The sequence below is a fragment of the Salvelinus namaycush genome, chromosome 31, assembly GCF_016432855.1.
Source record: "Salvelinus namaycush isolate Seneca chromosome 31, SaNama_1.0, whole genome shotgun sequence".
Classification (NCBI taxonomy): Eukaryota; Metazoa; Chordata; class Actinopteri; order Salmoniformes; family Salmonidae; genus Salvelinus; species Salvelinus namaycush.
Window position 1 is genome coordinate 7835789 of NC_052337.1, and position 26887 is coordinate 7862675.

The 26887-nt window shown below is 43.6% G+C and overlaps 2 protein-coding genes across 3 annotated transcripts in view; one reads left to right on the plus strand and one right to left on the minus strand.

Annotated features, from left to right (window-relative positions):
• Nucleotides 1-1869: 1869 nt before the first annotated feature.
• uck1 (uridine-cytidine kinase 1) lies at nt 1870-9387 on the plus strand. Of its 2 annotated transcripts, XM_038971029.1 has the most exons (7): nt 1870-2044; nt 2953-3112; nt 3437-3533; nt 5369-5511; nt 8612-8706; nt 8917-8965; nt 9038-9387. In XM_038971029.1, exons 1-7 carry the CDS (start codon nt 1958-1960, stop codon nt 9235-9237), a joined length of 831 nt encoding a protein of 276 aa, XP_038826957.1. In that variant the 5' UTR covers nt 1870-1957; the 3' UTR covers nt 9238-9387. The 2 variants fall into 2 exon arrangements, with proteins under 2 accessions (XP_038826957.1, XP_038826958.1); XM_038971030.1 differs by lacking the exons at nt 8612-8706; nt 8917-8965.
• A 3050-nt stretch (nt 9388-12437) lies between these two features.
• The window catches only part of rapgef1b (Rap guanine nucleotide exchange factor (GEF) 1b), a 72458-nt gene continuing 58008 nt past the window's right edge, over nt 12438-26887 (minus strand). Inside the window, exons 11-25 of the mRNA XM_038971075.1 lie at nt 22074-22163; nt 21567-21649; nt 21139-21247; nt 20274-20349; nt 19719-19803; nt 19380-19472; nt 18690-18804; nt 16634-16704; nt 16422-16506; nt 16167-16261; nt 15900-15978; nt 15578-15679; nt 15324-15421; nt 15060-15188; nt 12438-14672 (exon numbers count right to left, since the gene is read on the minus strand). Coding sequence (XP_038827003.1) covers nt 14522-14672; nt 15060-15188; nt 15324-15421; nt 15578-15679; nt 15900-15978; nt 16167-16261; nt 16422-16506; nt 16634-16704; nt 18690-18804; nt 19380-19472; nt 19719-19803; nt 20274-20349; nt 21139-21247; nt 21567-21649; nt 22074-22163 — 1461 coding nt within the window. The 3' untranslated portion in view covers nt 12438-14521. The remainder of the gene's footprint in view (nt 14673-15059; nt 15189-15323; nt 15422-15577; nt 15680-15899; nt 15979-16166; nt 16262-16421; nt 16507-16633; nt 16705-18689; nt 18805-19379; nt 19473-19718; nt 19804-20273; nt 20350-21138; nt 21248-21566; nt 21650-22073; nt 22164-26887) is intronic.

A 26887-nucleotide genomic window follows, 5' to 3' on the forward strand; every position in this document is an offset into this window, starting at 1 on the left:
AGCGTTGCCGTAATGTGACAGTAACGCTATGTCAAACCATTTAGGCTGCCATCATATCAGAATACAATCATTTATGACATCACAATTGTGATGTAATGTGGTGCCATGGGAGACCACACCCCCCCTGACAGACAGCAAACACCAGAGCCACATAGGCCTGTTAACCAATTAATCCAGTTCTATGTTTAAAATACAGTATATTTAGTACTAGTAAGCTCATAAACATAGTAAAAACCACACTGTAGCAATGTGTATCACTTCACAGCTACTGTCCATAATGCATCATGAGTGGGTGTCCTCTGATAGCCAGGATGTCTCTAGGTCTGTGTCCTAAAATGGCACTCTATTATCTACGTAGTGTACTACAATAGGGTGCCATTTGGGATACATGGGACTATGTAAAAATGACCTTTGTTCGTCCACACGATCAGTTTTGTGTTGATATTAAATATTTTTTGCTAAGTGAACATTCTGGGACAACAAGAAAAAAATGTATTCATAAGTTTAAAAAATTACTCATTGTAATTTCAAAGTAGATTCCATGTTAACTCTTGTTGTACCCCCCCTGAAATCAAGGGTTCTTTAGAAACTATACTACAATACATTTAGAAAATGAACACTTGAACAACTGTTGAGTGGTTGATAATCATCATTGTACATCCCTTTAGAAGCATGGACTTTGATGCATATTATGATTGTTTTTATTTCATATATATATATATAAATAATTGTTTTTATTTCCTGAGGGGTCTCCTGTGTGTATTTGGGCCCGAAAAGACCACTTTCTTTCAAATGCACTAGTGCAATCATTGTAGTCCTCTCCTGCATGCTTCAGAGAACCAGTATGCCTATGCAATAGAACATTATTACAAAAACGACATGGTGGCCAATTGAATGTATAATTGCAACATTACAGATTTTTTACACACTTATTTAATGAGTTTTTCCCCAAAAAATTCTGAAGGAAGAGATGTCAGTGTTCTCATATGAACGTGAACATCTTATTGTTTTGTAAAGCAGGTGGACTGGGGAGACTCAGTATTGTTCAACAGTTGAGGGAAACTGATAGGCTGATTGTGAAGAAGGTGGATTATATGGTGTTTATCGCGCATGTGATTAATTGTAATGCACAAACGAACTAAAAAACTGGACATAGTAGTATCTGCGGCTGAAAGGTTTTTGGGTTTCAAGGTCTACACTGCTCAGTGCAAAGAATACTGTCCGAAGATGCTCTTTCTTTCTGTCCCCGGTGCCTGTAGGGATAGGCGTTGGCAGTTGAATCGGAATAAAGGAGTACACCGAGTTTTGTTTTTGTTCAGTTTTATTTTGTTAATTGTTTGGCCAGATATACAGCCAAAACAGTAGGTGGCGGCATGCACCAATATAATTTGTTTGCGGACCGCCATAATATCAAAGAAGAAGTCCCCGTACAGCAATACAGTGATCCCTCGCCACTTCGCGGTTCACTTATCGCGGATTCGCTATTTCGCGGATTTTCATAATGCATTTTTTTTTTTTTTTTTGGTGCATTGTGCTCTGCATTCTGATTCGCTAAAAACTCACTCCCGCTTCTTGTATCAAAACATGCTACGAATTGTGCTATCATTTTGTCGTCTCGTGCAGTTATGTGTACGTACATAAAACAGCTTGGCAAATTTACATTAAGTTGGCCAAATTATCTTGTAATTTCGAACATCTCCTAAACCCATAATGTCGACGAAACGGCCTACACGTGAGTCACTGTATTTGTATACATGTAATAGTTGCTAATTGTAAAAAAAAAAAAAGTTTTCTATTTCGCGGATTTCACTTATCGCGGGTCATTTTCGGAACGTAACCCCCGCGATAAACGAGGGATTACTGTACACCAATTTGTGGTCTGCCATATAACTTTCAAGAAGGAAGCTTTCTAAACAAGCGACGATAAGCCTGCTATTAATCGACAAATTGGCCCGATATGACTGCTATCAAACCATTCGAGATGGAGCGTCCAAGACACCGTCCGTTTCTGATTGGTGTTAGCGGAGGAACTGCCAGTGGCAAGGTAGGTAACTAATAACTAGTGTACCGTATCTAGCTGTATGGGTTAGTAAGAGCCAGTTTATGCTTGATCCAAAAATGTGGTCGGGGGCGCCGTATTGATGGTGTGACGCAATCGCGGAGCCTCTGGAGGCACGTAGAGGCCAAATTGAGCTCTGTACCGCATCGCTTTGCGTCTCTCAAATGTTGTAATAATGCTGAAGGAGTCGTATTGCTCCGCATTGACATTATTGAGGGCGGAAGGTCCTGTGTAAACACAAACTCACTTTAACTTCTTCACATCAGCTCTGCGAAGCGCAAGAATAATGAATGCCTTGACTCCTGTAGAGGCCATATCACCGTAAATGCTGCACGGCCATTGCAGATAACAAATTGACCATCAAACGCCTAGGTCGTTAGGTCGTGTTAACAACCAGTAACATTAGTCTCAAACGTTAGCTTTCGTTTCCCCGCGAACTGAGAGCAGACACGCCCCTGTACCAAGACGTGCGTCTATTTTCATTCATTTAAGGCACTTAAAGTTAGCTAGCTAACGTTAACGGTATGCAGCTAACTAGTTAGAATTATTGCGCCGTAGCTTGGTTGTCATGCAGGAATAGGATAACTCTTGATGTGACATCGCTAATGAGTTGGGGTTGTCACGATGTCTCTTGCCACCAATTCAACTAGTGTCTTGTTTTCTGTCTGAGATTATTTTGAAATGTGCCAACTACCGCTCTCTGCTCCGACCTCATCAAACTGAAAATATGCCAAATGTCAATACATTTTCTGCGTGTGACAGGTCTTTCACATGGCATATTACACACACTTCATGGAAACTACTCACAACTTGAAATACACAACCCCTTTCTATATGATAGATTTAGGTAAATTGTGCTAATCTAGGAAATAATAAACCTGTCTGTTTTTTAGTCTACCGTATGTGCCAAAATCATGGAGTTACTGGGCCAGAACAAGGTGGACCATCATCAGAGGAAAGTTGCTATCGTCAGCCAAGACAGTTTCTACAGAGTCTTGACACTTGACCAGAAGGCCAAGGCACTCAAGGGCCAGTACAACTTTGACCACCCAGGTAGGGGTGGCAGGTAGCTTAGCGGTTAAGAGTGTTAGACCGAAAGGTCGCTGGTTCAAATCCCTGAATTGCTCCTGTAAGTCGTTCTTGATAAGAGCGTCTGCTAAATGACTAAAACTTAAATGTAAAATGTACTACAGGCCTGTATGAATATTGTAATAATATAAGTATGATCATTGTAATACATAAGCTCTCCATCAGTCACTTAGATAACGTGGATTTAGTTAATCATGGTGGTTAATTAATCTTAGCTAGAATTATAAATAGCTAATGTTCTGGCCGAACAGTGTAATTGAGTTAATAACCTTGAAATGTTTATTACAGACGCTTTTGACAACGAGTTGATGTACCAAACCCTGAAGGATATTGTGGAGGGGAGTGTGGTGGAGGTGCCAACATATGACTTTGTCACGCATTCCAGGTGAGAAGGAAACATTCCATCCAGACCCAGTGTAACAGAGTTAGAAATCCCATTCTTGAATTCAGACAGACGGGATAAAAAATGCCCACATTCCACAGAGCCCAGATAGATGACCCTTGACTGAAAAGAAAAACCAAAATAACTAGGTGTATTCATTAGTCTGATTTCATTGCATTAGTCCATTGCAAAATGTTTTAGCGTTTACTCCAAATGAAAGCGTTTACTCCAAATGGAAAACTTTGTGCAATAAAAACAATTTTAATTCAGATAGGTCTTTCCCCTTTTTGTTAAGTCTGTGCACCGTTTGGTCCCTAAAGTAAACGGTTACTGTTGCAAAAGACCAAATGTTTTGCAATGGAATCAGACTAATGAATACAGTCCTGCTACAGAGTGCCTCTGTCTGAGTTGTCAGCTGCAATCTCTTACATGTTTTCTGACACACTGCACACTAGGGCAGTTCCCGAGTAAAACAAATCTTGGTCGACAGTCGTCTGTTCTTTGTATAAAAATATGTATTTTTCCTTAGATAGACACACCCTATGTTTGAATAAAGTAAACTATATGTAGGCTGTAGGCTATTTTGCGCAGGGGATAAGAAATAATCAGGCAGGCCTATATTGTGACGTTTCCACCGATCAGAGGATTACATTTTCTTTTGCCTTTCATGCTGAGTGGTTATCTCAATGGATGTTAAAACAGACTTCATTTACTTTCTGTTTGAGGCGAAGAAAAAAATACTTTGAGAAGCTCCACAGTGATGGTGAGTTAAGACAATCAGAAATAGTATCAGATCCCTAAATAGGCACATTTATAGGCCTACATTTGCGTGCAGGCCAGGTAGCCTAGGCCTACTTCTGAGTTACCAGGTGCATGTCCTTACTCAAGATTGACAGGAGCACTCCAAACAAAAGACAATGAATAAATTGACAACTCAGAAATAAACCTAGGTTGTGCACTCTGCAAACAACGTGTCCACTCCTACAATGACAACGCTAAGACTGTAATAATAATATAGTGAATGCATTAACAAAAAAACAGCTTTAGCAGAAACTACCAAAAACAGACATTGTAATTATAAATGATGGGAATTAACGGTAAATGTACTACTGGTGATACTGATGTGCCATCTTTGTGGTCTCCAATGGATTAGTCCACTGAGACAGGTGTGTATCAGACAGGTGTCGTGTGCCATATATATAAAAAAAAAAAATTATTTGCCACTGCTCTACAAAAAAAATATACAGCCAATCAATCGCCAAGTCGACTAAATGGGGTCAGCCCCACTTTACGCACTGCCCAGACTACAGACTCAAGCTATTTGTATTTTTTTCCTCCTTTTCTAACCAATTTCAATCTTGTCTCATCGCTGCAACTCCCCAATGGGCTCCGAAACATGGCCTGCCAAACCACGTTTCTTAACACCCCCCGCTTAAACCGGAAGCCAGCCGCACCAATGTGTCGGAGGAAACACCATTCACCTGACGACCGGGTCAGCCCGCAGGCGCCCGACCCGCCACAAGGAGTCGCTAGAGCGGAACCTGGGTCTGTAGTGATGCCTCTAGCGCCACTCGGGAGCCTTCTTTGTATTTCTTAAGCTTCACTTTAGTTTTCGCTGGGGAAGAGCACCCTACTACTCTGGCTTATTTGGCTCAAGGGTGTGAACTAACCGCAAACAGCTGTTCATCATCCTGATGTGTGCAGCCTCAGACATGTCATTGCATTTGCAGATGAACTAACACATGCCAATCATGCATTCAGGTGAAAGTTAGTCTGTCTATAGAATACCTCTGTGTACTATACATTTGGTGCTTAATGTGTGTGTACGTGTGTTCCAGGCTGCAGGACAGGATCACGGTGTACCCGGCTGATGTGGTTCTGTTTGAGGGCATTCTGGTATTCTACTCTCAGGAAGTGAGGGACATGTTTCACATGAAGCTCTTCGTGGACACTGACTCTGATGTCAGGCTTTCCCACAGAGGTACTACTGACAAACACAACTAACTCTTAACAAGGGGATGCACCAACTATGCATACACACATTTTTCTCTAGCATATTTGATGTATATACTGAATTGTCACATTTGTCTAGGTCCTGACCTGGTTGTGGTTGTTGTCTTGGTCCTGACCTGGTTGTGGTTGTTGTCTTGGTCCTGACCTGGTTGTGGTTGTTGTCTAGGTCCTGACCTGGTTGTGGTTGTTGTCTAGGTCCTGACCTGGTTGTGGTTGTTGTCTAGGTCCTGACCTGGTTGTGGTTGTTGTCTAGGTCCTGACCTGGTTGTGGTTGTTGTCTTGGTCCTGACCTGGTTGTGGTTGTTGTCTTGGTCCTGACCTGGTTGTGGTTGTTGTCTTGGTCCTGACCTGGTTGTGGTTGTTGTCTTGGTCCTGACCTGGTTGTGGTTGTTGTCTAGGTCCTGACCTGGTTGTGGTTGTTGTCTTGGTCCTGACCTGGTTGTGGTTGTTGTCTTGGTCCTGACCTGGTTGTGGTTGTTGTCTTGGTCCTGACCTGGTTGTGGTTGTTGTCTTGGTCCTGACCTGGTTGTGGTTGTTGTCTTGGTCCTGACCTGGTTGTGGTTGTTGTCTTGGTCCTGACCTGGTTGTGGTTGTTGTCTTGGTCCTGACCTGGTTGTGGTTGTTGTCTTGGTCCTGACCTGGTTGTGGTTGTTGTCTTGGTCCTGACCTGGTTGTGGTTGTTGTCTTGGTCCTGACCTGGTTGTGGTTGTTGTCTTGGTCCTGACCTGGTTGTGGTTGTTGTCTTGGTCCTGACCTGGTTGTGGTTGTTGTCTAGGTCCTGACCTGGTTGTGGTTGTTGTCTAGGTCCTGACCTGGTTGTGGTTGTTGTCTAGGTCCTGACCTGGTTGTGGTTGTTGTCTTGGTCCTGACCTGGTTGTGGTTGTTGTCTTGGTCCTGACCTGGTTGTGGTTGTTGTCTTGGTCCTGACCTGGTTGTGGTTGTTGTCTTGGTCCTGACCTGGTTGTGGTTGTTGTCTTGGTCCTGACCTGGTTGTGGTTGTTGTCTTGGTCCTGACCTGGTTGTGGTTGTTGTCTTGGTCCTGACCTGGTTGTGGTTGTTGTCTTGGTCCTGACCTGGTTGTGGTTGTTGTCTTGGTCCTGACCTGGTTGTGGTTGTTGTCTTGGTCCTGACCTGGTTGTGGTTGTTGTCTTGGTCCTGACCTGGTTGTGGTTGTTGTCTTGGTCCTGACCTGGTTGTGGTTGTTGTCTTGGTCCTGACCTGGTTGTGGTTGTTGTCTTGGTCCTGACCTGGTTGTGGTTGTTGTCTTGGTCCTGACCTGGTTGTGGTTGTTGTCTTGGTCCTGACCTGGTTGTGGTTGTTGTCTTGGTCCTGACCTGGTTGTGGTTGTTGTCTAGGTCCTGACCTGGTTGTGGTTGTTGTCTTGGTCCTGACCTGGTTGTGGTTGTTGTCTAGGTCCTGACCTGGTTGTGGTTGTTGTCTTGGTCCTGACCTGGTTGTGGTTGTTGTCTTGGTCCTGACCTGGTTGTGGTTGTTGTCTTGGTCCTGACCTGGTTGTGGTTGTTGTCTTGGTCCTGACCTGGTTGTGGTTGTTGTCTTGGTCCTGACCTGGTTGTGGTTGTTGTCTTGGTCCTGACCTGGTTGTGGTTGTTGTCTTGGTCCTGACCTGGTTGTGGTTGTTGTCTTGGTCCTGACCTGGTTGTGGTTGTTGTCTTGGTCCTGACCTGGTTGTGGTTGTTGTCTTGGTCCTGACCTGGTTGTGGTTGTTGTCTTGGTCCTGACCTGGTTGTGGTTGTTGTCTTGGTCCTGACCTGGTTGTGGTTGTTGTCTTGGTCCTGACCTGGTTGTGGTTGTTGTCTAGGTCCTGACCTGGTTGTGGTTGTTGTCTAGGTCCTGACCTGGTTGTGGTTGTTGTCTAGGTCCTGACCTGGTTGTGGTTGTTGTCTAGGTCCTGACCTGGTTGTGGTTGTTGTCTAGGTCCTGACCTGGTTGTGGTTGTTGTCTAGGTCCTGACCTGGTTGTGGTTGTTGTCTAGGTCCTGACCTGGTTGTGGTTGTTGTCTAGGTCCTGACCTGGTTGTGGTTGTTGTCTAGGTCCTGACCTGGTTGTGGTTGTTGTCTTGGTCCTGACCTGGTTGTGGTTGTTGTCTTGGTCCTGACCTGGTTGTGGTTGTTGTCTAGGTCCTGACCTGGTTGTGGTTGTTGTCTAGGTCCTGACCTGGTTGTGGTTGTTGTCTAGGTCCTGACCTGGTTGTGGTTGTTGTCTAGGTCCTGACCTGGTTGTGGTTGTTGTCTTGGTCCTGACCTGGTTGTGGTTGTTGTCTTGGTCCTGACCTGGTTGTGGTTGTTGTCTTGGTCCTGACCTGGTTGTGGTTGTTGTCTTGGTCCTGACCTGGTTGTGGTTGTTGTCTTGGTCCTGACCTGGTTGTGGTTGTTGTCTTGGTCCTGACCTGGTTGTGGTTGTTGTCTTGGTCCTGACCTGGTTGTGGTTGTTGTCTTGGTCCTGACCTGGTTGTGGTTGTTGTCTTGGTCCTGACCTGGTTGTGGTTGTTGTCTAGGTCCTGACCTGGTTGTGGTTGTTGTCTAGGTCCTGACCTGGTTGTGGTTGTTGTCTAGGTCCTGACCTGGTTGTGGTTGTTGTCTTGGTCCTGACCTGGTTGTGGTTGTTGTCTTGGTCCTGACCTGGTTGTGGTTGTTGTCTTGGTCCTGACCTGGTTGTGGTTGTTGTCTAGGTCCTGACCTGGTTGTGGTTGTTGTCTAGGTCCTGACCTGGTTGTGGTTGTTGTCTAGGTCCTGACCTGGTTGTGGTTGTTGTCTAGGTCCTGACCTGGTTGTGGTTGTTGTCTTGGTCCTGACCTGGTTGTGGTTGTTGTCTTGGTCCTGACCTGGTTGTGGTTGTTGTCTTGGTCCTGACCTGGTTGTGGTTGTTGTCTTGGTCCTGACCTGGTTGTGGTTGTTGTCTTGGTCCTGACCTGGTTGTGGTTGTTGTCTTGGTCCTGACCTGGTTGTGGTTGTTGTCTTGGTCCTGACCTGGTTGTGGTTGTTGTCTTGGTCCTGACCTGGTTGTGGTTGTTGTCTTGGTCCTGACCTGGTTGTGATTTTGACCTGCAGTTCTGCGGGACATGAAGAGGGACAGAGACCTGGAGCAGATCCTTAACCAGTACACCACGTTCGTCAAGCCAGCCTTCGAGGAGTTCTGTTTACCTGTAAATGTCCAGCAGAGCCACACACCGATACCATAGACCGATGATAACAGATAATGGACACTTTCATTCTTTATTAATAGGGCTAATTATGGACACTTAAAATATGACACATTTAACACTGTGACTAATTTGTGACATGTATATTCTGTTCTAAATGCAGTCTTTTGAAAGCATTAGCTACCAAATTTACATTGAGTTATTTTTCCCCAGACCAAGAAATATGCAGATGTAATTATTCCTAGAGGAGTTGACAACATGGGTGAGTTATAGCACTGATGAAGCCTATAGACTCTCTCCATATCCCTCTTATTAATCTTCCTCTCATTCTCAGTGGCCATCAACCTCATCGTGCAGCACATCCAGGACATCCTGAATGGGGACCTCTGTAAGTGGCAGCATGGAGGAGTGGTGAACGGGCACAGCCGTGGCTTCAAGCGGGCCTTCTCGGAGCAGGGGGACCTGGACAACGCCACCTCCAACCTTCCCCTAGGGAAGAGGGTCCTACTGGAGCCGAGCAGTCGCCCCCACTGAGGCAGCCATCTCTGTGCGTGTTTACTCTGACTGACAGTCTACTTCTATATACAATTTCCTAATATTGAGTTGCACCCCCTTTTGCTCTCAGAACAGCCTCAATTCGTTGGAGCATGGACTCTACAAGGTGTTGTAAGCATTCCACAGGGATGCTGGCCCATGTTGACTCCAATGCTTCCTACAGTTGTGCCAAATTGGCTGGATGTCCTTTGGGTGGTGGACCATTCTTGATACACAAGGGAAATTGTTGAGCTTGAAAAACCCAGCAGCGTTGCAGTTCTTGACACACTTAAACCAGTGAGCCCGGCACCTACTACCATACCCCGTTCAGAGGCACTTAAATATTTTGTCTTGCCCATTCACCCTCTGAATGGCACACATACACAATCTATCTCAATTGCATCAAGGCTTAAATCCTTCTTTAACCTGTCTTCTCCCCTTCATCTACACTGATTGAAGTGGATTTAACAAGTGACATCAATAATGGATCATAGTTTTTACCTGGATTCACCTGGTCAGTGTCATTTAAAGAGCAGGTGTTCCTAATGTTTTGTACACTGTGTTTATACAGAAAGTATTCATTCATACCCCTTGATTTATTCCACATTTGTTGTTACAGCCTGAATTCAACATTTATTAAATTCTACACACAACACCCCAAAAGGACAAAGTGAAAACATGTTTAGACATTTTTACAAGTGTATTGAAAATGAAATACAGAAATCTCATTTACATAAGTATTAATTTAAGTCTTGCCATAGATTTAAGCAATTTAAGTCAAATATAACTAGGCTACTCAGGAACATTCAATATCATTTTGGTAAGCAACTAGTGAATATTTAGCCTTGTTTAAAGTTATTGTCCTGCTAAAAGGTGAATTTGTCTCCCAATATCTGTTGGAAAGCAGACTAAAACAGGTTTTCCTCTAGGATTTTGTCTGTGCTTAGCTCTATTCAGTTTTTATTTTGTCCCCCAAAAAATCCCTAGTTGTTGCCAATGACAAGCATACCCATAACATAATTCAGCCACAATATGCTTGAAAATATACTGAACAAAAATAAATGTAACATGCAACAATTTTAAAGATGATGGATTTACAGTTCATATAAGGAAATCAGTCATTTGAAATAAATTCATTAGGCCCTCATCTAAATGCATCTGTTGGTCATAGATACCTAAAAAAATAGGTAGCGGCGTGGATCAGAAAACCAGTCAGTGTCTGGTGTGACCATTTGCCTCATGCAGCGCAACATCTCCTTTGAATAGAGTTGGCTGTTGATTGTGGCCTATGGAATGTTGTGCCACTCCTCATCAATGGCTGTGTGAAGTTGCTGGATATTGGTGGGGGCAGGAACACGTTGTCGTACACTTCGATCCAGAGCATCCGAAACATGCTCAATGGGTGACATGTCTGGTGAGTATGCAGGCCATGGAAGAACTGGGACATTTTCAGCTTCCAGGAATTATGTACAGATCCTTGCGACATAGGGCCATGCATTATCATGCTGAAACATGAGGTGATGGCGGCTGTTGAATGGCATGACAACAGGCCTTAGGATCTCATCACGGTATCTCTGTGCATTCAAATTGCCATCGATAAAATGCAATTGTGTTTGTTGTCTGTAGGTTATGCCTGCCCATTCCATAACCCCACTGCCACCATCAGGCACTCTGTTCACAACATTGACGTCAGAAAACCACTCTCTTATGGTAGAGATATGAACATTAAATTCTCTGGCAACAGCTCTGTTGGACATTCCTGCAGTCAGCATGCCAATTGCACTCTCCCTCAACTTGAGACATCTGTGGCATTGTGTTGTGACCAAACCACATTTTAGAGTGGCATTTTATTATCCCCAGCACAAGGTGCACCTGTGTAATGATCATGCTTCTTGACATGCAACACCTGTCAGGTGGATGGATTATCTTGGCAAAGGAGAAATGTTTACTAAAAGGGATTTAAACAAATTTGTACACCACATTGAGATCTTTTATTTCAGCTCATGAAACATGGGACCAACACTTTACATGTTGCGTTTGTTTTTGTTCAGTGTATGAATAGTGGTACCGAGTGATGTGCTGTGTTGGATTTACCCCAAACATGATGTTTTGTATTCAAGACAAAGTTCATTTGTTTACCGCAGTTTTACTTTAGTGCCTGACTGCAAACAGGATGCATGTTTTGGAATATTTTTATTCTGCACAGGCTTCCTTCTATTCTCCCTCTCATTTAGGTTAGTATTGTGGAGTAACTAATGTTGACCCATCCTCAGTTCTTCTTTCACAGCCATTAAACTAACTGTTTTAAAGTCACCATTGGCCCCATGGTGAAATCCGAGCGGTTTCCTTCCTCTCTGCCTACTTAGTTAGGAAGGACGCCTGTATCTTTGTGGTGACTGGGTGTATTGGTACACCATCCAAAGTGTAATTAATAACTTCACCATGCTCAAAATGATATTTAATGTCTGCTTTTAAAATGTTTACCCATCTACCAATAGGTGCCCTCCTTTGCAAGGCATTGGAAAACATCCTTGGTCTGTGGGGTACAGAGAGGAGGTAGTCATTAAAAAAAATCCTACTAGACACTTATTGCACACAATGAATCCATGCAACGTATGTGACTTAAGTACATTTTTACTCCTGAACTTATTTAGGGTTGCCATAACAACAGGGATGAATACTTGGATTGAACAGGTGACATAACTTTGACATTATGGGGTATTGTATTGTGTGTAGGCCAGTGACATTATTTTAAATTTAGGCTGTAACACAGGGGTGTCAAACTCATTCCATGGAGGGCCTAGTGTCTGCTGTTTTTTTGTTTCTCCTTTCAGTTAAGACAACCAGGTGAGGGGAGTTCCTTACTAATCAGTTAAGACAACCAGGTGAGGGGAGTTCCTTACTAATCAGTGATCTTATTTCATCAAGTACAAGGAAGGAGCAAAAACCCGCAGACACTCAGCCCTCCGTGGAATGAGTTTGACACGTGCTTTAAGACACTCAGCCCTCCGTGGAATGAGTTTGACACGTGCTTTAAGACACTCAGCCCTCCGTGGAATGAGTTTGACACGTGCTTTAAGACACTCAGCCCTCCGTGGAATGAGTTTGACACGTGCTTTAACAAAATGTGGAAAAAGTCAAGGGGTGTGAATACTTTCTGAAGGCACTGTGTGTGTATATTAATATATGTATGTGTGTGAATATGTATATATTAATGTGTGAATATGTATATATTAATATGTGTTATATATATATATATATATATATATGGTGTGTTGGATTTGAGCGTTGATGCTTTTACAGACATTGTCTGGGAGAGACTAGCCTGCCCTTAACTCACCCCTGTCACCTGCAGACTGCAGAGCATCCAGTCAGATAGGGAAGTCTGGAGGAAAATGAGTCTGACACATTAGTAATGATTCATTAGTATATTACTGAAATAGATACCACTGAAATTGCAAGCATCAATGAAACAGAGCAATCACAGGTACACAATACAACTCTTCCACTTTTTAATCACTCTGCCTTCTATGTTTTACCCTGCGATGGCTTGACTACCTCTGTGGCTGAAATAGGAGTGAGGGTGAGATGAAGGAAGGAAAGCTGTCCTTTTAATGTTAGTTTCAAGTTAATGTCTGTTTTGATTTTGGCTTTGCACATTGTGTTTTAGCTGTTGGGCTTTCACAGCCAACAATGAATAACTAGTAATGTAGTAGACTTCATGTACTACCATGATTCACTGTCTTTGTTTCATACTGAACAAATATATAAATGCAACATGTATCAAGATGCTTGAAACATGTAGAAATCAGATTATGTATCGAATATTATAGACAAATGAAGGATTTCATACAATATGTATCACATTTTAAGTATTCTTTAGACTTTGCTTCATGAACTGTATATTTGTTGGATCATTCCTCGATGCCAAGGTAAATTCATGCCTTTATTTTGTAAAACATTTTCCAATGACCATGATATTTAAGAAATATTAAAAATATTACGTTCACTATCAGTGGCTTGTGGTTGTTATTGTCTAACCAGAATGACCAGTTGGGGCTGAATCCTAACTTGCGAGCGCAACAAGACTTCCATTGATATCAATGCATGATAATGCAAAAGTCAAAGTTAGGAGCGCCAATCTGGTTGGGATTTTGCCCATAAGGAACATATAAGCAGCATAGTCTGTCAAACCTCTTAAGATGGTGATACACAGTGATGCCTTGATGTATAGAAACTGAGCAGTTTTATTGCATAGTGTAATGAGGATGACAGGATTATTCCAAAGGAATCAGAATGAAGAACTACAGCACACAATGGACAGACAAACACAGATCACACACACACACACACACACTACTGGCAGTTCTCTCACTCAAACATGGCACACAATGATTGAATATGACATACATAGATCACAGCATCTTTAGTCATTCTCTTTTTGGGTCTTTTTGTTGTGTTGCTTTTTAGAGTGCACATTATGGCACTTGGGTAGAAGCTGAGCGCTTCTCTTAATAGCATAATAAACATCCTTTTTAAGAACAAAAGGAGCACTGTATAATACATCACAACCATACATGATTAATAATAATACACAATATCCCAAATACACTTGCTACAAGTCCAGTCCACCTCTACTAACCCTCAGATTCCCATTCCCTAGACTGCAGTCCAGAATACTGACGATTCCATGGATACAAGGAACTTTATCTTCCTTCAATGTTGGAGGGAAGTTAAGTCAGGGGAGGGGGGCAGTAGGGGCTGACCCAATGGTGGCACACACTATGTAGGGAGGAGGAGAAGGGAATAGGGTGTTGGTATCAGGGTGTAGAGGAGCTTTCACCTCCCACTTACACACTAAAATGGGAGAGGACGGGGAGCGGTATCTCCACATCCTCCTTACATGACGTCTCTTATACAAGTCTTTCTCCTCTCTCCTCCCATTGGCTAGGAGTTTCTCCCCTGCCAACAGCAGTTCGGGGTGGAGAAAATCCCATGTCAATCATAAAACCCCCATAATATCCCAGTGTAGCAGAGCAGTGCAGTCATTTAAAACCAGTCTTTTCCTCCATACTAGCCTACTGTATGTGCTCTGGTCCGGCCCTAGTCAGTCACTCTTCCCATGTTAGTTAGGTCCAACTGATTGTGTCCATCCATCTATCCTTTCCGTCCGTCTGTCTGTATGTCTGAATGTCCTTCCATAGTAAAGTGGAGTTAGTGTCTGTAGCACAGTGGTGGTCCCTCGGTGGGACCTGGTCCCGGGTTTGGGCACCACGCCGTGCCCCTAGGTCTTCTCTTCGCGCTCTGTCCGCCTCCGGGTGATGTTTCGAGGCTTGATCTTCAGTGAGAGCTCCCACAGCGCCTCCTCGGCCAGGTGGTCGCTGAAGTCGTTGAAGAAGCACACAATGTCGTCGTTACGCTTCAGCTCATAATGCCTGGGGTGGGTCGGAAACACAGACATAACGAGTTGATCAACTAGATGCCTATGGATAAGCCATATAAATATGAACGCTGGAAATGGTCCACCTTCTGTTGTATGGGGGTTAATATGAAGGTTTTCATATAAGATTTTGGTCACTGCTTACCTCACGTGGGATGACTATTGTAGTCTTATTGATTGACATGAAATAGACCAAGGAAGGCAACTGATGGGTGCCACAAAAAAAATCTGAACTCATGAGGAGCACAGTGGCTCCGCAAGCCTACAAAAGGGGGGGCCACTGCCAGTTGCCCATCCCTGAAATAGACCATATTTATACCATGCGCTCTATCTGTTTGGAGATTTGTGGATGCTTTTCTCCTGGGATGACCTTTCTACTCACACTTGCTGGAAGCGCCTCATGCTGTCCAGGATGTTGAACTGCTGCCAGCGCTTAGAGAAATTGACCTTCCCATCGATGAGATCAGGGTTCCCCAGGTGGACGAATGTCAGGTCCTGCAAGATTAGACCGCTGGGAGAAGAGAGGAGGATGAGTTTAGAGAGGAGAGAAGAATAGAGATAAAGACAGACAGTCCTATGAAGAGTAGACTAAAACCCAATGTGATGAAAAATCACCCGCCTCAGGTGTACATGTACACAGACTTACAGGTATGGGATGCATGGAGGCTCCACGTCGGCCAGAGCCGCCCGGTACACTCGGAAAGACGACGAGCTGTCAATCAAAGTGCAGTATTCCTCCAATCCCTGCGAGAGACCAACAGTGTGTCACAATGTGTTATACCCATAGTATATTAAAAAGAGATGCCATAAAAATACAATTAAACAATTTTAGTGTGGATATCTACTATACCTATATCACATATCTGTATGTTAGACTTAATACACTACTGTTTGAATCACCTCTGATGTCTGTTTCTGCCACTCCAGTCTGCGGAGGGGGGCTGAGTCCAGGGCAGACAGTATTGCCAAGTACGAGTTGAAATTGTTCAACTTTCTTAAGTGCTACATAAGAAGAGGAGAAATAGGATAAGAACAGTTGTCCAGAGAGTTAGTCATTAACTAGATATAGGAAGTTATATTAGGGTTTGGTCGGGGTAGGCCGTCATTGTAAATAAGAATTTGTTCTTAACTGACTTGCCTAGTTAAATAAAGGTTAAATAAAAAATATATATATTTAGTTAACAGGAAGAGCTGTGGTTGTATGAATGTTGAGGTTGGTCACCTTCATGATCTTAATGAACTTGAGGAGCAGCTTCTCTCTGTCCTGGCCTTTCTCCTGCTGAATGATTAGAGAGCGCACCCTATAGGACAAACACAAACAGTGTTCTGTGAGAGAGAAAGTGAGACTGTGTGTGTAATTTATTTTGCCATTTTGAGGTGTTGAACAGCCATTGCAAAGCTAGGTGACTTAGGAGTGATTAGGTCTATCTAGTGGGAGTTATGTAATGCATAGACAGCCTGTAAGTATAGGCTCAGGTCCAGCTCTCACCAGTAGCTCATATTGTTAAAGTGCTCTGTGAACTGAGTCAGATTGGGACTCTTTTCCTCGTTCTGTTCTTTGGCCCAAAGCAACACCTCAGGAATCTGAGCAGAGACAGAGATATAGAGTTAGGATAGTCAATAACCCCAACACCTCAGGAATCTAAGGAGAGACAGAGAAAGAGGGAGAGATATAGGGTTAGATCACTGGAGCACAATGAGAATTGGAAGCAAAACAAGGACAGTATAAAGGGCTCTCTGGTACCTCGATGTTGTAGAAAAGTTCTGCATCCAGGAGCGTGAGCTGATCGGCGATTTCATGGCTGCGGAAGTCATGCAGGGTTCCGGGCCTGTGGTCACACACACAAAAACACTTAATGACAGAAAGTAAACATGGATGGTACAAGCAAATGCAAGAAGAGGTTGTCATAGCCCCTCCCATTGTCTCCTGACCCTTAACCCCTGGTTGACGCCTACCTGGCGGACACGCCCCGGGCAGCCAGCGGCTTGAGGGAGTTGGTGCAGCGCAGCAGCTTCTTCTGCTCCACCTTCAAAACAATAACAACAATTCATTTACAGACATACCATTCAAAATGCCTCCCAATCACAAGCTACTGCAGAATGAGAGCCTTTCCTGAATATTCTAATTGACATTAACAATATATCTATACACGACAGCACTTTTATTAAGTGCAACACAATGTGAAGGTGTTGAAGGGGATAGGTGTTGAGGTGAAGGTGTTGAGGGAGGTGAAGGTGTTGTAAGAATATGTTGAAGATAAATACACAACGCAGAAGACGAGAGGTCAAGAGTGCTGAAAGTCAATATAGTACTAAAGGTCAATAGAGTACTAACGGTCAATAGGGTACTAACGGTCAATAGGGTACTAAAAGTCAATAGGGTACTAACGGCCAATAGGGTACTAACGGCCAATAGGGTACTAACGGCCAATAGGGTACTAACGGCCAATAGGGTACTAACGGCCAATAGGGTACTAACGGCCAATAGGGTACTAACGGCCAATAGGGTACTAACGGTCAATAGGGTACTAACGGTCAACAGGGTACTAACGGACAATAGGGTACTAACGGTCAACAGGGTACTAACGGTCAACAGGGTACTAACGGTCAACAGGGTACTAACGGTCAACAGGGTACTAACGGACAACAGGGTACTAACGGACAACAGGGTACTAACGGACAACAGGGTACTAACGGACAATAGGGTACTAACGGTCAACAGGGTACTAACGGTCAACAGGGTACTAACGGACAACAGGGTACTAACGGACAACAGGGTACTAACGGACAACAGGGCACTAACGGTCAACAGGGCACTAACGGTCAACAGGGCACTAACGGTCAACAGGGCACTAACGGTCAATAGGGCACTAACGGTCAATAGGGCACTAACGGTCTATAGGGTACTAAAGGTCTATAGGGTACTAAAGGTCTATAGGGTACTAAAGGTCTATAGGGTACTAACGGTCTATAGGGTACTAACGGTCAATAGGGTACTAACGGTCAATAGGGTACTAACGGTCAATAGGGTACTAACGGTCAATAGGGTACTAACGGTCAATAGGGTACTAACGGTCAATAGGGTACTAACGGTCAATAGGGTACTAACGGTCAATAGGGTACTAACGGTCAATAGGGTACTAACGGTCAATAGGGTACTAACGGTCAATAGGGTACTAACGGACAATAGGGTACTAACGGACAATAGGGTACTAACGGACAATAGGGTACTAACGGACAATAGGGTACTAACGGTCAATAGGGTACTAACGGTCAATAGGGTACTAACGGTCAATAGGGTACTAACGGTCAATAGGGTACTAACGGTCAATAGGGTACTAACGGTCAATAGGGTACTAACGGTCAATAGGGTACTAACGGTCAATAGGGTACTAACGGACAATAGGGTACTAACGGACAATAGGGTACTAACGGACAATAGGGTACTAACGGACAATAGGGTACTAACGGACAATAGGGAATTATCAATGGAAATAGTTGGTTTTCAGTTCAACGTCTGTTAGGAATGTCAGTCCTGAACTCATAGCTACGTGTGGCACGTTCTCATTGGTCCAACCTGAAATAGGATACTTGTTATTTGGCCATCGGCCCAGTTTTATTGCAAGGAATTCTAATTGGTCAACCACAGGCTAGGGCTGGGCTATAAAGTACATCCTGTCCCTTTGTTCTGTGGAGAGAATCCCTGGAGAGAATCACTGAGGACAGGGAAGGAACGACCATCTACCTCTCAGCATAACATCTATGATTTGAATAAACCTATTTTCCTCCCCCTGATTTGCTTTGGGTTCCGCGTTATTAAAGAATAACATCAACTGCTAAGAGTGTTGAGGTGAAGGTGTTGAGGGGAAGGTAGTGGTGTTGAGGGGAAGGTAGTGGTGTTGAGGGGAAGGTAGTGGTGTTGAGGGGAAGGTAGTGGTGTTGAGGGGAAGGTAGTGGTGTTGAGGGGAAGGTAGTGGTGTTGAGGGGAAGGTAGTGGTGTTGTTGGACAGACCTTGTCCAGGATGTTCTTACGAAGCACGCGGGCCAAGCTCAGCTCGCCGTTACACACCAGCCTGAACACCAGGTCCATCAGCTGCTTCAGGATGTCCTCTGTTAACTCCACCAGACTGATGGAAAGGGGGGAGAGGAGAACATTAAAGGGAGGAGAAGTTAATTCACTTAATACTGAAAGGTAAGTTAACATTGAGGGTTGTCTGCTTCCAACACACTCTTTGGAAGTAATTTCTATTCTGTTGGATCCCCAGGGCTATCTACTGCTTAAACAGTAAAAAGCCACTTCTGTGGCTGTACTGAGAGTCTGAGTAAGGTACTGTATAAATTATGTGACTGTACTGAGAGTCTGAGTAAGGTACTGTATATAATATGTGACTGAACTGAGAGTCTGAGTAAGGTACTGTATATAATATGTGACTGTACTGAGAGTCTGAGTAAGGTACTGTATATAATATGTGACTGTACTGAGCATGAGTAAGGTACTGTATATAATATGTGGCTGTACTGAGAGTCTGAGTAAGGTACTGTATATAATATGTGGCTGTACTGAGAGTCTGAGTAAGGTACTGTATATAATATGTGGCTGTACTGAGAGTCTGAGTAAGGTACTGTATATAATATGTGGCAGTACTGAGAGTCTGAGTAAGGTACTGTATAGATTCTATAGAATATGTCCATCCATACTCACCACAGTTCGTCCACCAGTCTAACGAGCACAAAGAAGGTGTTCTTGCTGACCCGCTTCTTAAACGTGTCTGGACTGTGACAGAACCTGGTGTATGTGGTCCGTGGTCAAGGAGAACACTGAAATGACCTGCACTCTCAAGTATTACGTCCCACATTCACAAAATAGTGAATATATTTTCCACTCTCACAGAAGTCACTTTAGGTGTCAACATAGTAGGGACACAATCACGTTTACCTACGCACCTTTTCTGTATTTATCTCATCACCACAAGCCAAATCCATTCAGTTGTTAGTATTCCAACACACAATATTCTAGCTGGTGGCGACCAAAAAAGGATATCTGTAGTGGAGCTTCTTAATGAGGTCCTCTGGGCTGATGAAGGTCCTGTATGTGGTCAGGAAGACCTCACAGTACAACACCAGATCTGTAAGGGAGCAGAGGAGAACACCACCCCTTTAGTGCACCCTTTTAAAAGTCCACCCCAAATTATCCGAGGTTGACAACTAACGGTGGATCATCTCAACTTTAGAGAATATGGATGACATGAATAGATGGGACACGTCTGGTAACCTCTGATATTCAGAGAAATATAAGTTGGTCAAGACATACTGTAAGTCAAGACATACTGTAGCTATTCTACAACTTAACATTTCACTGTAGACCAATTTAACAGACAAAAAGCGTGATCAGGTTTGAACTACATCTACGATACACACACACACACACACACACACACACACACACACACACACACACACACACACACACACACACACACACACACACACACACACACACACACACACACACACACACACAGTGCCACTGACCCAGAACCACAGTAACACACATTTGAATAGGGGCTGATGTCGAACGGTGATAAATGCTACCTACCTTTGCGGTCTGTCTCTGTGGCGTGGACTAACAGAATATCCCCTGATCCAGCACGCACATCAGGACCATCGTCATTCTGAGAGAGAGAGAGAACGAGAGAGATGAAGTGAGAGATGAATAGATGAAGAAAAAGAGAGCAGCGAGAGAGAGAGACAGGAGGGAGGCAAGGCAGATCGATAGAGAGAGGTGAGGCAGATAGAGAAAGGAGAGGGGAGAGAGGGAAGCGAGGCAGATAGAGAGACAGAGAAAGAGGGTTAGGGAGAGATTTTATGAGGATTAAGGCAGGAATGCAGTCTAGTCCAAAATGCAGCTCTCTCCTCTCTGTCCATGTTCTCTCGCCCTGCAGCAGCTCCACTGACGAGAGAGCGAGAATGAGAGAGTAGGGGGGAGAGAGAGAGGGCTGCTATACGCAGGACATACACTGATCACACAAGCAGACAGATCCCCAACAATAAAACTCTAATTTACCGCTACAGTTGTCCTTTGTTGTTTAACCAGACCTCCCCCTCTCTCTTTATCCCTTTCTGACCTTGCAGAATGGGGACCAACACACACACACACGTCTGTCAGACTGCACCAAACCGAAAAAAGGAAAGGGAATTTTAATGGAGAAACATCCCCTGCAGTTCCTCTAGAGGTCAGTAGTATACTAAGAGAAAGAAGGAATGTGAGTGAAATGTGAATATCACCAGTGTGAAGGTTGGTGTCTTATGTCAGAGTTTCACATACAGTATGTAACATGAACAAAATAGCATTTAAAGAAATTGTAGCCAAAGACAACCACAAGCTTTCTAGAGACAATGCTTACTTAGCCAATAGACATGGGTAATAATGTTAGTTCAGTCATGAATGAGGGCAGCATTACCTCCTGTTTAAGTGTTATCCGGGACATGATCTCTTTGTGGTCGATGAGAGAGAGCTCATCCACTTCCTCCTCATCGCTCTGGACCGAGTCTGTCGACTTCTGCCTCCTGCTGACAGAGAGACCGATGGAAGCACCATTAGGTCTGTTTACCTAAACTTACATACATAGATGCATAATGATTACCTAGAATAAAATTGTTACCCATGATAAATGTTCCATTCAAATTGCACTGGTCAGAAGGGGCTTAGTCTCTTCTAGTAATTCTCTCTCTATGCTTACATAGACCTAGCATTGGTCATTAATCAGTATCCATTTCATTCAATTGCTGTTTTACCTTCTAGGATCACCAGATCAAGTAAAGACATTACGCCTGAAGGGGAGAGGGAGTGTTTATGCAATGTGACCTGAACAGTCACTTTATCCCATACCTGTCCTTGTCCAGAGCCTCCTTGCTATTGGAGGAGTGCATTTGTGGCGCGGGGTCTTGAATGACATCGTCAGCAGCGATTGGCTGTGAGGGGCAGAGTAAGCTCTGTCAAGGTAGGTTGAGGAGCAGGAATCATGGAACACGTAATTTACACAAAGGCTGTCTCCATCAAAAGAGTTGAAATGGAGTTAGCTACCCCTAATGTAATAGGTAGAAGTTGTCATTAACCACTGATACAGATATTTGCTCATCCCCTTAATGGTTACAGTTAGTATTGTTGCAATAATCTGATCCTAGAGTTGTAATTTCTTAAGGAAAACAGTCCTAAACTGCCTTACGTAGTCACGTGTTTATTTCCCCACGCTTTAGCACACGACGTTTGGCATAAAGCAGGTTTTTAAAGGATCAACGAGTTTAGTCTGCTTTGTGCTTTCATTTTTTTGCCATGGAAAATCGAGTATTGTAGTATCGTGACAATCCTACTAGGTTGAGTGCATTAGTTACTTACTCTGAGGCAGGGAGGCAGCTCCAGCTCCCCATTGGCCTGGCTGGATGAGTACAGGTTGACATACTCGCCCTCGCCACCCTCGTCGACGCTCTACGGGAAGAGAAGAGGGACACCATGATTGAGAGGGACGGCCACAGAATAATTTAGCATAGAACATACTGTGGGGACAGCAAACTCAGAGCTACGGTGAGGTATGGAGAAGCACTTCTACATTGAGTTGTATGGTTTTTACTGGTTGGAAGTGTCAATAATTGGCCACCAGGTGGCACTGGTGTACATGATTAGTGTTTAATGAGTGTACAGTATTTCAGTATAATGCGTGTCTGTTGCACATGGTGAACAGGTGAAACAGTCAAAAGTTCTATGGGTTCCATTTAGACCCACAACTACAATCAGTCAGGATAATACAATAAGCAGTAGTCAAGAATCCCCAAAACAGGAGGAAATCTTTCACTATGGTCCACAGTTTAGATGCTTTGTGATTACTGGTATGACAAGATAAATGGTCCTGGAAATCAATGAGTCACCAACAATGTTATTGTCTGACGGGCATCCACCTTAAAATGACTCCTTATTACTGAAACATATCTCCCCGTTATCATCTTCTGTCTGTCTGTCTGTCTACCAGTATCACCCGTTTGTCCGCCCGTCCGTCCGTCTGTGTCTGCCCGCCCGCCCTTCCGTGTCTGCCCGCCCGTCCGTCTGTCTGTCTGTCAGCTCACCACTGCCGAGGTGCGGAGGAGAGAGTCAGTTAGAAGAGAAGTGGTCTCAGGAGGAGGAAGACAGACGGCAACAGAGCCCAATGAGTCGGCCAGGGAACCGTTGGGCCCGCCCCTGCTGCCTTCCAATATGGTGGCATTGGTCAAGGCGACCTGGTCTGAACTCTGCGATTGGTGGGAAGTAGGAAAGGAAACCAGGAATCAGGAAAGAAGGACAGTGTTATGACAGGTTGAGAAAATAAATCAGACAGAATCAAAGCTGAAAAGTAGAAAGAAAAAAAGTCCCCATTAGCACCTCCTCTCCTGGACTAAAGTGGATGTATGGTTCAACATACTGTAACAATGAATGGACTGATATCAATCTTTCCATGCCTTCCATGTGACTGTATGTGTGTAAGTGTGAATCAGAGTGTGTGTTTGTCTGAGATTGTGTAGTCATGGCGACCAGGTGAGCAGATTCCTGTGAGGAGGAGAAGCAGAAAGCTAGTAACCTGCTGTAACACGCTGTGCACTGTCTACCAACCCTGTTACGTTCAGTAGCGGTATATGAGCCAAATCATAGAGGAAGCCAAGCCAGTGAAAAGCCATATTACAACCTATGGTGTGATAATTGCGTTGTTTGCTCTATAACCCATTGGTTCAGATGCCACCGTGGTATGCAATAAGGCCGTGACAACAAAAAGACAACAGTCACACAGTGGCAGAATAAATTCAACTACACATAGGCTTGTTTTATCACAAAACTGTAGAGCAACATCTGTCCGGTGAAGTCCACAAAGCAAATACTGCATGTAACAAACAGTTATATCACCTGCATATACCAGTTATATCAGTCTCACATTAAGCATCTCCAATCCAAAGTTAAATCTAGAATTGGCTTCCTATTTCACAACAAAGCCTCCTTCACTCATGCTGCCGAACATACCCTCGTTAAACTGACCATCTTACCGATCCTTGACTTCGGTGATGTCATTTACAAAATAGCCTCCAACACTCTACTCAGCAAACTGGATGTAGTCTAATCACAGTGCCATCCGTTTTGTCACCAAAGCCCCATATACTACCCACCACTGCGACCTGTATGCTCTCGTTGGCTGGCCCTCGCTACATATTCGTCGCCAAACCCACTGGCTCCAGGTCATCTATAAGTCTTTGCTAGGTAAAGCCCCGCCTTATCTCAGCTCACTGGTCAAAATAGCAACACCCACCCGTAGCATATGCTCCAGCAGGTATATTTTACTGGTCATCCCCAAAGCCAACACCTCCTTTGGCCGCCTTTCCTTCCAGTTCTCTGCTGCAATGACTGAAACGAATTGCAAAAATCACTGAAGCTGGAGACTTATATCTCCCTCTCTAACTTTAAGTATCAGCTGTCAGAGCAGCATACCGATCACTGTACCTGTACACAGCCAATCTATAAATAGCACACCCAACTACCTCATCCCCATATTGTTATTTATCTTCTTGCTCTTTTGCACCCCAGTATCTCTACTTGCACATCATCATCTGCACATCTATCACTCAAGTGTTAATGCTAAATTGTAATTATTTTCCCTCTATGGCCTATTTATTCCCTTACCTCCCTAATATTCTACATTTGAACACACTGTACTTAGATTTTCTATTGTGTTATTGACTGTATGTTTGTTTATTTGTAACTCTGTTGTTTTTGTCACACTGCTTTGCTTTATCTTGGCCAGGTCACAGTTGTAAATGAGAACTTGTTCTCAACTGGCCTACCTGGTTAAATAAAGGTGATTTTTTTTTTTTTTTTAAAGCAACATGAAACATTGCATCAACTATCAACTTTGTCGAGCAGGAAGCTTGTACTAACAAACTTGCAACATTGTATAAAATATTCTCGACTGATCAAAGCATGACATTTTTTTCCCTTTTACGCCTAGTGGTTATCAAAGGGAGAGACAAAGATTTTTGAAATAGGCTACATTCAGGAACTATTGTCATTCTCAATGGATGTAAAAACAGACTGTTTACTTGCTGTTTGAGGTGAAGAAAATGTGTATTTTGAGAAGCTGCACAGCTCATTATTGGTGGTGAATTAAGACAATCAGAAATACTATCAGATCCCCAAAATGGGCAAATGTATAAGCCTACATTTGCACGCAAGCCTGGTACCCTAGACCAACTTCTATGCGTAATCAGGTGTGCGTTCTTACTCAACATTGACAGGATTGCTCCAAACAAAACAATTAATACATTGACAACTCGTAAATTGGAATGAAATAAATCAAAACTTGTTTCTCACTAGTGTAGCCTAGCTTGTGCGCTCTGCAAACAACGTGTCCACTCCAACAATGACAACTGTAAAAGACTGTAATAATAATAATAATAATAATATATTGAATGCACTACTAGAAATTACGGTAACCAAACAACCATTGTAGATGAGAAATTATGGGAATTAACTGTAAATGTACACTACCATTCAAAAGTTTGGGTTCACTTAGAAATGTCTTTGTTTTTGAAAGAAAAGCCAATTTGTTGTCCATTAAAATCACATCAAATTGATCAGAAATACAGTGTAGACATTGCTAATGTTGTAAATTACTATTGTAGCTGGAAACGGCTGATTTCTTTTAATGGAATATGTAGATATTCCATAAAAAATCTGCCGTTTCCAGTTACAAATGTAATTTACAACATTAGCAATGTCTACACTGTATTTCTGATCAATTTGATGTGATTTTAATGGACAACAAATTGGCTTTTCTTTCAAAATCAAGGACATTTCTAAGTGACCCCAAACTTTGAACGGTAGTATACTACTGGTGATATTGGTGTGCCAGCCCTGCAGCCTCCGCAATGGATTAGTCCACTGAGACAGGCGTCAATCAAGACGTGCCATCATTTTGTCTCTGCAGACGAATAGCCTATCAACCAACATTTACATTTTTATAAATGTTTTTATTTAACCTTTATTTAACTAGGCAAGTCAGTTAAGAACAAATTCTTATTTACAATGACGGCCTAGGAACAGCGGGTTAACTGCCTTGTTCAGGGGCAGAACGACAGATTTTTACCTTGTCAGCTCGGGGATTCGATCTAGCAACCTTCCGGTTTCTGGCCCAACCCTCTAACCACTAGGCTACCTGCCGCCCCACAAAACAAACAATCGACCAGTCGAGACTAAATGGGGTCAACCCTACATAGATCACTGATAAACACCACACACAGGCGGGCGTGTACACACCATCCCTCCCTCCCACACACACACACCATCCCACACACACATATAAGAGACACTAAACCTAAAGCAACATGGGTATGCAAAAGTGTAGTGAGAACGTATGAGGATGTTTCCACTGAAGACTAAGAACAGTTTATATTCTTTCCACCCAACAAAATGTTCCAACATACTATTCCCCACAAATGTACAACCATAAAACATACTACACACACACACACACACACACACACACACACACACACACACACACACACACACACACACACACACACACACACACACACACACACACACACACACACACAGACAGACAGACAGACAGAGCGGAGAAGAAAGATTTTCCACTGAAATGGCATTGTTGGCACTAAATCGAATTACTAAATCAAATATATTGCATATATTTTCTATTTCCTTCCAGACCTCCCATCCTCATGGCATCCCCCCAAAACATCACGCCCCGAGGACTTGAGGAATGTGAACATTCCATTGGCACAAACACTGGGAGGGGATTGAGGGGTTGGGGGAGGCATGAGAGGTGTGAGAGAGAGGAGGGTGAAGTAGACGGGGAGCGGGGATTTAAATTGTAAAGTCTACTGTAATGTTTAATGTGTAAATGAAGTTGGATTTGATTTAGTGGGCACAAATGGTTAGAGGTGAAATGGACTGAGAAAAGGAGAAGAGTGGTAGAGGAAGAAGAAGGGTAGAGGAGGAAGAAGAAGAGCAGGAGAGGGAATCTATTTTGCATCAGGCCAGGTCCAAATGGAGTGATTCAACAGGGAGATACACACCCCCTCTCCCCGATCTCCTCAGCGTGCCCCCCACACCCAGGGGCCATACGCAGTCAGCCCACTCCCCAAGACCAAGATCATCTGCTTCATATCCATTAG